This window comes from Scyliorhinus canicula, chromosome 1 (assembly GCF_902713615.1).
Source record: "Scyliorhinus canicula chromosome 1, sScyCan1.1, whole genome shotgun sequence".
NCBI lineage: Eukaryota > Metazoa > Chordata > Chondrichthyes > Carcharhiniformes > Scyliorhinidae > Scyliorhinus > Scyliorhinus canicula.
The window spans coordinates 209,827,520-209,839,627 of record NC_052146.1 but is presented as its reverse complement, the minus strand read 5'-3'; the positions used below and the strand labels follow the sequence as shown (position 1 = coordinate 209,839,627).

Below are 12,108 nucleotides of genomic sequence, written 5' to 3'. Positions count from 1 at the left end.
CATACTTTCCTAGCTGTTGACCCCTTAGGGGTGCAATAGTCTTCAAGCTAATTTAGTTGCATTAATTCCATTTTCTACGGTGAAATGTTAATCGTCCCAGAAATAATAATTTCTCTAAAATATTATGAATCAGGAAATGGTTATTTATAACAATGTCATGAACTCCCAGCGCACCGTTCATTAGCCATTGCTGACTTCCCAATGTCACCCCTCTTAGCCTGGGTTAACCGCCATCTTCTCGACCACCTTCTTCACACCTGTGCACGTTGTACCCAAGAGACAGGGAGGGTCTAACCCGGAAGTGAATTGAGAGGGCGGGAGGCGAGATGCTGCCAACGGTCGCCGAATGCGCGCGCGGTGGGCGGGGCGAATGGAACGAGCGGCCGTTAAACCGCCGGGGGCGGGGCGAGAGTGCGCTTGCGCATTCCCAGTTCAGGGCCTTCAATCTCGTCCTGTCAGACGGGCTTCCGTTTCCGTCCCGGGTGGTATTTTGTACTGCTCCGGTCCTTCCGCCCACATTCAGCGTGGCTCGTCCGATTCGATGGCAGGGGAGGGTTGCCATGTTGTCTGGCTGTGACCATGGAGGCCGCAGGGAGCCTGGGATCCGGCGACCCGCAGCTCCCCGGCACAGCTGAGGGGACCGCGCCGATCGACAGGAGCGGAAAGGAAGCGGCCTCCGAGGGCAGTAGCGTGGGGTTTGTGCTGGTGCACGCAGGTGAGCAGCAATCAATCCCCTGAGCCCCAAGGTCAAACCTGAAAGTCTGCCCTTGGAAAAGTAAGAGCTGTCTCTCATTGCGGTGCATCTGCAAATCTCTCAACTGCAAAAGGTCATTTCCTACATGTCGACCTGATTGACGGAATTTTCTTGGGGTTTGTAAATATGAGGCGCCCTCCCGCGGCGTTGCTCCTGGATAAAGAGGTTATTTTATGTAACTATCATCCACGCACACTCATTGTCTGCCTTTCATTTTATCTTTAGTTTGCCCTTCTCACGTTTTTGTCCTTGTCTTATTTTCTGTAGAAGTCTTCACGTGGTCCCACATTTTCCTCTATGATTTCATCCTAATTGAACCTAGCTCTATTATTTTATTCATGGGATGGGGCTGTCGCTGGCTGGGATGGGGCTGTCGCTGGCTGGGCCAGCATTTATTACTTGTCCCTATGCCAGGGGTGGGCAAACTACGGCCCACGGGCCGATCAAGTCATTTTTTTTTAATTTAAAAAAGGTTAATGGGGGGGGGGGGGGGGGGAGGCGGTTGGGTTACTGGTATAGGGTGGATACATTGACTTGAGTAGGGTGATCATTGCTTGGCACAACATCGAGGGCCGAAGGGCCTGTTCTGTGCTGTACTGTTCTATGTCCTATATGAGGCGCTCAGAATCATAACCGGGTGAAGCGCCATTTTTGAAAAGTAGAGAAAAAGAGGGCTAAAGGCAGGATGCTGCCGGGGGAAGCGCTGAGGTATATGCCGCATGCTAATTGGTCACAACCGGGACTATTAATTAATATACTATGCGGCCCTTAAAAATTGTGAATTTCTGAATGTGGCCCTTGCACGGAAAAGTTTGCCCACCCCTGCCCTATGTGGATCTGGAGTCACATGTAATCCACACCAGGTAAGGATGGCAGATTTCCTTCCCTGAAGGATATTAGTGAACCAGATAGGTTTTTACGACAATCGACAGTGGTTTCATGCTCATTTGTCATCAGACTTTTAAGATTTTTATCAATTCAAACTCCAGCATTTGCAGTGGTGGGATTTGAACCTAGGCCCTCAGAGCATTACCCTGCGTTGCTGGTTCACTTAGCCCAGTGACAATGGCACTACGCCATCGCCTCCCTTGTGCATATTTAAAGTTTCCTCAGCACATCTGCATGGCGTGATTGCCATTGGTGGTATAGTTTTGACATTCCGGAAGCTTTCAGTTTTATCTCTGACAGAGTCCCCGTTCAAAAAGCATACATTTTCCTTTATATGGCCACATTACCGGGTTTAATTTGAACTTGACATCCCATTCAATGAATGCCAAAGAAATTAAGTCCTGGTAATATGTGCCTTGTATTTTAACATAAATTATTACCATTTGTTGAGAATGTGGAATACAGCCATAGTCCAGCAAGTTCCTTGCTGCGAATCCTACAACATTCCTATTATCATTAAATGGGCATTCAATAACTCTGTTACCCAGAAATCGGTGGATTGATATTAAACCCTTACCAGAAAGAAGAATAATATTTCCCATCCTATTATACTAACTTTTTCTTATTTGAGCACTGCAAGAATGTGTGTACTTGATTATAGAAAAACGTATGTTGTCAGCTTTGGAGAGGGAATCTCATAGAATCCCAACAGTGTGGAAGGAGGCCATTTGAACCATCGAGTCGCTACCAACCCTTTGAAAGACTACCCCACCTAGGCCCAATTTCCTGCCCTAATTCTGCAACCGCAACCTAAGTGGCAATTTAGCATAGCCAATTTCCCTAATCTATCTGCACATCTTTGGACTATGGGAGGAAACCGGAGCACCCGGAGGGAACCCACCTAGACATGATGAAAACATACAAACTCCGCAATCCGTCATATGAGGTCGGAATTGAACCTGCAGCAGAGGAGCAGCAGTGCTAGCCACTGTGTCACCTCCTGAAATAATTGAAAGTGTATCTGCAACCAGCAGGCAGGACAGGATATTATTTTATAAATCAGGTTGGAGTATAAAAATATTTTGGACCATATTTATTGGTTTTACCCTTTTGGTAAGGCACTTGGACTGTGTTGAAATTTAAATTATTCTTTGGTCGCATTAGGTATATCTCGGTTCCATCCTATTGGTCTGTTTCTAAAGAGGAAACGGAAGAGATCCACACTGGAAAAGAAGGATTTGTATTATGACCACTGGATGGTTCAAAGTGCACCTAGAAAAAGCCAGAGGAACCATCTTGTTGCATCATAAAATCCCCTCTGTTCCTTTTGCAAAATGTCCAATAACAAAGTATCTAAATTTTTTAAAGTTCGGATGTGCTGGATGAGTCACTCCCAACTGTTTGCCACTCTTTCAGGACCCACTATTTCAGGGCCTTACGCACACCAGGATATGAGAGAGAGAGACCACAGGGAGGGATCAGAGCATCTTGGTGCATGAATTGCATGCTAGTATGCAGGTAGAGCAAGTAATTAGGAAAGCTAATAAAATGTTATAATTTGCTGCAAGGGGAATTGATTACAAAAGTAATTACAGTATTGGTCACCTTATTTAAGGAAGGATGTAAATGCGTTAGAATCAGTTCAGAGAAGGTTTACCAGACGAATACCTGAAATGGAAAGGTTGAATGGGCTAGGCCTGTATCTGCTGGAGTTTTGAAAAGTGAGAGGTGACTTCATTGAAACCTTTTAAGATCCTGAGGTGTCTTGACAGGGTGGATGTGGAGAGGATGTTTTCTCTTGTGGGAGAATCTAGAACTAGAGGTCACTGTTTAAAAATAAGGGGTCACCCATTTAAAATGGAGATGATGCAAAAACATTTCTGAGGCTTGAGAGTCTTTGGAACTCTGGGGTGCAGATTTGAAAGTATTAGATAAGCCATATTAAATGTTGGAGCAGGCTCAAGGGGCCGAATGGCTTACTCCTGCTCCTTGTCCATATGACTGATGCTCTTCAAACCTGCTACGATTGGTGGGCGCAACATGTTATTGCTTACATTATTAAATTGGAAAATCAGGTGAGCATGACTATACACATTACAGTTTTGAATAAACTCTATTGTTAGTGCCCTCCTCTTGGATACAACACAATGTCTAAAAAGTGGAATGGTCTGTATTAATGGTGTGTACATGGACTGGATTTCTTGTCCTTATGGCATTGGGTACAACCACCATGTTTATGTGAAGAGGAAAAAACACCAGAGGCACAATAAATCTATCTTGCCACAATTACCTCTGCTTTATTCCTTATAATCATGAAGTTGACGCCAATGAGGGAATGCAGTTAGCTCAGTTTGCTAGATGGTTCGCATGTGGATTAACTTAACGTCGACAGCACGAGGTTTGATCCATGTTATGCCTGAGGTATATTTGGGGGCTCATGCCTCGCTCTACCCGGAGTTAAAAAAAACTCCTGGCTCTCTGCCTCAGTTCAGCAAATAATTGACAAGAACTTGCCTTCGAGCAGAGAACTCAAAAAGAAGGAGATGTATAATACTTCTCACCCACTAGTTTAACTGTCAATTAGCTCGCATTGCGTCAGCAACAAACCTACTTAAAATTGTTCCAAAATAACCACATAATCAGAATTTGAGATTTATTTGATTCTGTTCATGCCACTGTCCATGTTGTCATTCGTGACTACCTTCCAAACTTGGCATAATTTATGCTGACTGAACTGTTTTTATGTAGTTTCAGTTATGTTTATTGTCAGCGTTTTCTCCATTTCCATGGAGATAATGTTAATTTTACTCAGGAGGATTGACTTGAAACAGCATGGAAACCTACAGTTGCTAACAGTCATGCATTTATGGACAAAAAGCCACGGTCAGAGGCATGGCTGTAGAGCTACCTGTAGGGAGATGTTCCTTCTGGAATTCAAGGAGAAGGAACTGCATCAAATTTGTGCTTGGTTATTTGTACATACATTATTCACAGTTTAAATAACAGTTTATGATGACTTATTTATTTTTGTCCCTGGGGAAAACTGAATTGTAAGTAGGATTATGTATGTCAATACTGAAAAGTGAGACAAGTAACTGCAACATCCCGAATCCTAGTTCTTTAAAACTCGTGAATGGATCGTAGAATAATTTCAGTTTGTAGTCAATTGAGTAAATATGTTCGAGGTCTGTCAATTGAGTAAATATGTTCGAGGTCTGTCATCGCCAGCATGACGACTCTGAAACAAGGAGTCCATTAGAGTTCACACATTCAGCTTTCTGGTGTCAACCTCTTGATTATAAGGAAGGATTACAAGAAGACACTTGTGTTACGCTAAAATTGTTGTGCATCTGGTGCTATTTCTTCTCTTCAAATTGACCAGTTTAATGGCATTGAGTCGTACCTAATGTCACAAAGGCAAGAAACACAGTCCATGTACACGCCATTAATAAGGACCATTTCACACTCTGTAGGCATTCTAACAGTGCTTTAATCCAAGAGGAGTGCTCTGAAAGAGTGGCAAACAGTTGGGGTTAGTGACCCATTCTCTGCTTTTGAACATTTTGAATGGCTAGGCCCAGAAGCAGACCTGCTTGGGAGTGCACTGATATGCCCACGCTACTGTGTTCCAGGTGATTGCAAATGAGTGGCGTTTGGCAGAAGTTCAGCATCTCTTTCCAATGTAGGAAGGGGGCTGCAACCCTTAAGGAAGTATCTAATTTAGCCACCAGAATGTGTATTCAGCCTGTGGCACATCCAAAATGGTGCTTTGCAGGCACTGCACCATTCATCACTCTCCATTTGAGGTTTTGACTGGTGTCATGGAATTCTCTTTCTGCTGGTTGGTATCATTATTGATGGAAAATGTCCTGCTAGAGACAGGTGGCAAGTTAGATCAATTACAGTGCCTATTGAGGGGACTTGTGATGTGCCAGAATTTTCAGAAGGAAACTAGGCCCTCCACTGGGGCCGAAGCCCGGTTGATGGTTGGAGATGGCCTCCTGGTGGCAGATTGGAGGGCCAGTGATCCTCTCCAATCTCCCTCTGGGTTTTGCCACCAACATTTGTGGAATCCTAGCGGCGTAATTGGGAATGAAAATCCTATTCTTGGTGCGGGATCTATCAGCCGGGTCGTGCTCACTGCTAGTGCCATACTTACCGCAGGGGGGGGGGGGGGGGGGGGGGGGGGGGGGGGTCCATGGGGCCCTTAAAGTGAGTTGTTAACTATAGCTTCTCGATCACTCGTGCTGCTCTGAGGGGTTCAGAAAACGGGGATAAGTGCGGGCTTGTTAGGTTCCCCGTTGAGGCCCCATATTTCCCTGATGCATTAGAAAGCAGTGTGTTTCTCCGAGCTCTATGCTAATTTCGTCCGCCATGGAACTCTGTCTCCATTCGGGTAGATCACGCCCTATATGTGGTTAGATAGTGGGTGGGTGGGGCACTCCCAGCAAAACCCGCCACAAACGACACTCATAAACATTTCCGTTAGATTGCGCCCTTGATCTTTGTTCTGCTATCTTGGTGCACCATGTACCAGTTCTAGTTCGGTGCTTCTGAGTGTTATGTTGCTTTATGATTGCAGCATGGGAAGTACACAAAAGCCACCATGGTTCACCTACACTTGTTTTCTATTGATGTTCTAATTTTTGACTGATTCTTGAGTTAGCATGACCTTTTCTTTTAATGCGGTCTATTGGTACACTGCCACTAGACAGTTAATGAGATTTGACCTAATAATGTTGATTTGTGAGAAATTTGCTGCAAGGTGTGGTTCTCTATTGGGAGATGGGTGAAGGAAATCTAGCTGCTAATTTTTGGTGTTTGTAACTCGTCAATTCTCTAGCTTTTTGAACTTGACTATAACAAAGCTGCAAGTCTTTACATTGAAATATATTTGATATTCTTTGTTTGATCTGTCTTATAAATTATATTTTATTAATCCTTCACCTATTACATTTCATATATGCTATAGAATTGACTACGGTAGCTATTTCAAGGGGCTTTTGTGCCACGAGATGTCACTGCTGTACGTTGAATATATGTAACTTTTAAACAAAACCATTCTCTCTCTCTCTCTGTCTCTCTGTCTCTCTGTCCATCCATGGAAATTGGCTGTCACCAAACTTTGCATAAGGGAGCATCGACACTGAGGGAAGAAGGCAGCGTTACAGCCTAGCCACTTCTGACCTCATCTATGTCCATGCAAATACACTTTGCAAGAAAAGATAATAATTGGGAGCAGGAACTCTGGATGTTTTTCTAATCTTTGTAGCCCTAGGATGATACCATTCAAATTGCTCCCTTGGTTCCAATCAGCTAATGCAGCACAGACTGCTTCTCAAATTGGAATAATTTGGTTTGTGCGGATTAGACTATGAGCAGCAACTTTGTTCATTGGGCTTTGGGGATTTTTGAGTTTCCTTTGAAAAGATGGCCAACAAACAAGTTTATAGTTAAGAGTTTGATGTATGACTACAAAGTGGATGATGTGATTAATTAAAATTGCCGTATGCAGTCCCAAAAATGTAATTATCAATTAATTATTTAAAACTTGATTGTTTTAGGAGCAGGCTTTCATTCTGAATCCAAGGCCAAGGAGTATAAACAAGTTTGTAAGAGAGCTTGCCAAAAGGTAGGAATATTTGCTACTTGTTGGCTGATACTGACTTATTTGACCTGGCTTTCTGATATTTTAGCTTACATTTTATATGTGAATTGGTCAATTGAAACATTTTCATGAAAGGCTTGAAACTTAGTCGAAGTATTAAGAAAAAGTTTTTGTCAGTTCAGTTAATTTTATAATAAAAGCATTTCAATCAGAAACTTGTTTGTCTTTGTCTTCCAGGCAATCGAGAAACTGCAAGCTGGGGCTCTAGCTGTTGATGTAGTTACAGCAGCCCTTGTTGAGCTAGAGGTAAGAATATGAGCATCAAACTGTTTCATAACTTATATGAATAGCAGTTCAAACTTCTTGGCGTTCTCCGTCTATTAAACTTCTTGATGGCCCAGTAGATTAATATGATTGTTTACTTTGTAGCTGACCTTTATTTCTGTCCCATATAGCTCAGTAAATACAATCACAATCTTTATAAATAATTTATATAGACCCTGTATCCCATTAGTTTTAAATTAAACAGAAAGACTGAAAATACTGGGCAGGATTCCCTATTTGGCTGACACCGAAATCGCAAAACTCGATTGGGCGGAGAATCTGTTCCGACGGCAAATCGTGGCGGGCGCCAATTTGATGCCAAACTGCAATTCTCATCACCTCGACAGCGGTGTAAATTGTTCCGTAACCATACAGTAAACATCGTTTACATGTCATTAGTGGGCCTGATGCAGTATTCTCTGAGGCCTCCGCAATTCTCTGTTTCTGATGGGCTGAGTTCCCGACGGCGTGGTTCACATGTGCCTTTAAAAATTGTGAAAATGGCATCATGGCTGATGAGGGGGAGGGAGGAGTTAGGACATGGAGAGATGAGACTGGCCTGACAGGCCAGTCACTGGCTTGTGGGTGGGGGGGGGGGGGGGACCAGGCCAGGGAGGGTGGGTAATGAGCGAACGGACTGAGTGACCATCTCATCTGGGACTATGCCACATTACACATTGACTGTGCCACCATCTTCTGGATCTATGTCACATCAGCCAGTGACTCTGCTACTCCCTTTGGGACTGGGCCACCTCCCTCTGCGACTGTACCACGTCGGCCAGCACCTGGGCAATGCTGCCGACATTCCAGCTGTGACTGAGCTGCGCTGGGTAGCACTGCTGCGATTTTCAGGTGGCTCTGGCACATGGTTGCCTGTGAGTCGGCAACCCTCTCTGGGCCAGCGCCTGCGTAGAATTCCGCAGGCCATGAACATGCTGATCCATAGCCAAAACTGTCGCCCCCAATGTCTGCACTGTGAACGCCGCCTGTGCAGTGTTGGCCTAGGTGGCATGCATGGTCAGCACCACCTGCTGCTGCTGGACCCCTCCAACTGCACCAGCAGGTGCTTGATTCTCACCGACAACCCCTCATGCAGTCCCTGGCTCTGTGACTGCATCTCCACAATTGATGGCAGTGTCTGTTCCAGAAGCCTGAACCCGTCTGAATGGCAGCTAGTTTCTGGAGTCGGCCCACCCTCCCACTGTCCGTCCCCTTGGGTGTTCCTACCTCCACTTGCTGTTACCGATCAGCTGTCTGGTGCGCACCAGCAAGTGTCCTAGGAGCCTCTTCACTAAAGTGCCCAAGTGTGTATATGCGGCTGCAGCTTGTCAGCCTCCTGAGTATCAATCGCGAAGCTGGTGAATCCCGCACTGTTTCTCATTAGAATCGATTGTATTCCACGTGGCGCCAGTGCTAGCCCCTCAATGGTAGCTGAATCGGTCCAGGTGTGGCGCCAGTTTTGCTGTTGTGGAAGTCCATGAATTCTGCGTCAGCGTCAACACTTGGGGCTGGATTCTCTGATTTTGTGGCCCATCGGGGGAGGGTCTCGGGTGACATCCTGAGGCCGACCCAACGGCATGCGGTGTACTTGGTGATTTTGCCATTTTTGAGGGGGCGGGGCATCTGAGAAATGGATTCTCGGGCCAATCGGTGAACGCAATTTAGGCGTCGGCAATCTGAGAATTCTGCCCACTTAGAAGTGAATTAGAAAATTCAGAATTTCAGGTGGCGTCCCTTTAAATAGTTCTGAAGAGATGTCTGCTCCAAAAACAATACTGCCTTTTTGGAAGTGAAGTGAATGAAAATCACTTAATGTCACAAGTAGGCATCAAATGAAGTTACTGTGAAAAGCTCCTAGTCACCACATTCCGGCGCCTGTTCCGGGAGGCTGGTACAGGAATTGAACACGCGCTGCTGGCCTGCCTTGGTCTGCTTAAAAGCCAGCTATTTAGCCCACTGTGCCATCTAAATGTGCCATTTAGCCCACTGTGCCAGCTAAGGGGCTGGTTTAGCTCACTGAGCTAAATCGATGGCTTTTAAAGCAGACCAAGCAGGCCAGCAGCCCGGTTCGATTCCCGTACCAGCCTCCCCGGACAGGCGCCGGAATGTGGCAACTAGGGGCTTTTCTCAGTAACTTCATTGAAGCCTACTCGTGACAATAAGCGATTTTCATTTCATTTTCATAAATACAATTCGGACTTTGTTTATTGTAGCAGTTTGCAGTTTTTTTTCTTTAAATTGCATTAGATCAGGTTTCTTGTATTGGCATTCTAAATATAATGAGGAGGGGACGCCAAGTAGCATGGTGAGTTGGAAGGCAACATCAATTAACATCAAATTGGGCAGTGACTGATGCAGTGAAATTTTTTCTCTGTCCTCTGGCAAAGGAATTTGATTTTGTGGTTTTGGTCCTGTTCCACATGGTCATAACCCCCAGCACGCGACTGCCCGAAATTCAGCACCAATTCGCAATCTCACTTAGAATGGAAAAATTGAGACTAGTACACTCTTTAATATTTGCAGTGGTACAGAAGGAGCTATTACTGCATCTAACTGTCCTATAGCTGACATGAATGCTTGATGTTAACATTTGTCTTTTAAACTGAAATGTGTTTTACTCTTAGATATTTTATGGAATTCTGAAATTCTGAATTTTCTAATTCACTTCTAAGTGGGCAGCACGGTAGCATGGTGGTTAGCATCAATGCTTCACAGCTCCAGGGTCCCAGGTTCGATTCCCGGCTGGGGCACTGTCTGTGCGGAGTCTGCACGTCCTCCCCGTGTGTGTGTGGGTTTCCTCCGGGTGCTCCGGTTTCCTCCCACAGTCCAAAGATGTGCGGGTTAGGTGGATTGGCCAGGCTAAATTGCCCTGAGTGTCCTAAAAAATAATGTTAATGGGGGTTGTTGGGTTACTGGTATAGGGTGGATACGTGGGCTTGAGTAGGGTGATCATTGCTCGGCACAACATTGAGGGCCGAAGGGCCTGTTCTGTGCTGTACTGTTCTAATTCTAATATTTGAAGGAACCCAGTTGAAATCCTGTAGTTTAACAAAATATGGAAAGCAATCAAAGACTGGCTTTTGGCACCATTTTAGATCCATTAATGTTTTGCTTTATCAACATATGGAATATTTTTTTCTGAGCTTAGTTTATTTTGTTCTATTTAAGATGACGGGTGACACAGTGGTTAGTACTGCTGGCCGCATGGCAGCACAGTGGTTAGCACTGCTGCATCACGGTGCTGAGGTCCCAGGTTCGATCCCGGCTCTGGGTCACTGTCCATGTGGAGTTTGCACATTCTTATCGTGTTTGTGTGGGTTTCGCCCCCACAATCCAAAGATGTGCAGGGTAGGTGGATTGGCTATGCTAAATTACCCCTTAATTGGAAAAAATTTATTGGGTATTCTAAATTTATTTTAAAAATGTACTGCTGCCTCAGCTCCAGGGACCCGGGTTCAATTCCAGCCTTGGGTGACTGTCTCTGTAGAGTTTGCACTTTCTCCCTGTGTCTGCGTGGGTTTCCTCCGGGTGCTCTGGTTTCCTCCCACATGCCAAAGATGTGCAGATTGGCTATGCTAAATTGGCCCTTAATAACCAAAAGATTAAGTGGGGTTATGGAAACAGGGTGAGGCGTGGGCCTAGGTAGGGTGCTCTTTCCAAGGGTTGGTGCAGACTCAATGGGCCAAATGGCATCCTTCTGTACTATAGGGATTCAATGACACGGCAAGGGATGCTGTCAGCTATTTCTGCTTGCTCCCAAAAGAATTGACCTTTTTTCAATTTTTTTTGTGTGGGATATGGGCGTCGTTGGCAAGCATTTATTATCCATCCCTTTGAACTGAGCGACTTGCGAGGCCATCTCAGAGGGCATATGAGAGTCAATCACATTGCTGTGGGCTTTGAGTCACCTGTGGGCTTGGAGTCACATGTAGACCAAACCGGGTAAGAATGGCAGATTTCTTTCCATAAAGAATGTTATTGAACCAGAGGAGGTTTTATATGGTGGGGAGGGGGAAATCCCACCCCTAGACTTTATCAGCAGCTCGTGGACCTAAGTGAGCTAACAGAATTGCGCTAGATAAAGAACAGGAGAAGTATTAAATTTCTCAGTGCTGGCATCCTTTGTTAAGGGCATGCATTCACCAAAGAGCTTCTGTTTAAATATACTGCGTTGCTAGTTAATCTGTCAAAGTTGGTGTCTTATGAAAAGTAGCCAGTAATAATCTGACCTAGTCGCGTCCCAATGGAAGTGTGATGTGCCGGGTGAAGCCTCCTGTGAACTTCCCGACAGCCACAACGCTGTACGGGATCGACCCAAGTCCCACGAGTCGTTGGAATCAGAAACCCGCCCACAATGGGCAGGACCAAGCCACGCTCACAGATGTACGCCTTAAACCTACTTAAGGACTACTTATCCGGTATCTACCAGCCTCCCGAGGTCCAGTATAACAGTCGAGCTTTGTTCAGTACGGGTCCACGCAAATGTGGACCAGGCAGAACGGCACCAGGGGATGTCACAAGCCATTGGAGGCCC

General features: G+C 45.2%; 1 protein-coding gene across 4 annotated transcripts in view; it reads left to right on the top strand.

The window, feature by feature from the left end:
* The first annotated feature begins 404 nt into the window (after nucleotides 1-404).
* The window catches only part of tasp1 (taspase, threonine aspartase, 1), a 123,693-nt gene continuing 111,989 nt past the window's right edge, over nucleotides 405-12,108 (top strand). The window contains exons 1-3 of one of the 4 annotated variants that reach the window (XR_005461829.1): nucleotides 405-715; nucleotides 7,207-7,274; nucleotides 7,488-7,556. Coding sequence is in view for 1 of the 4 variants with exons in the window: in XM_038806849.1 (XP_038662777.1) it covers nucleotides 580-715; nucleotides 7,207-7,274; nucleotides 7,488-7,556 (273 nt within the window). In the remaining 3 variants the exon portion in view is untranslated. The remainder of the gene's footprint in view (nucleotides 716-7,206; nucleotides 7,275-7,487; nucleotides 7,557-12,108) is intronic. The other 3 variants (XR_005461830.1, XM_038806849.1, XM_038806866.1) reach the window with 3 other exon arrangements.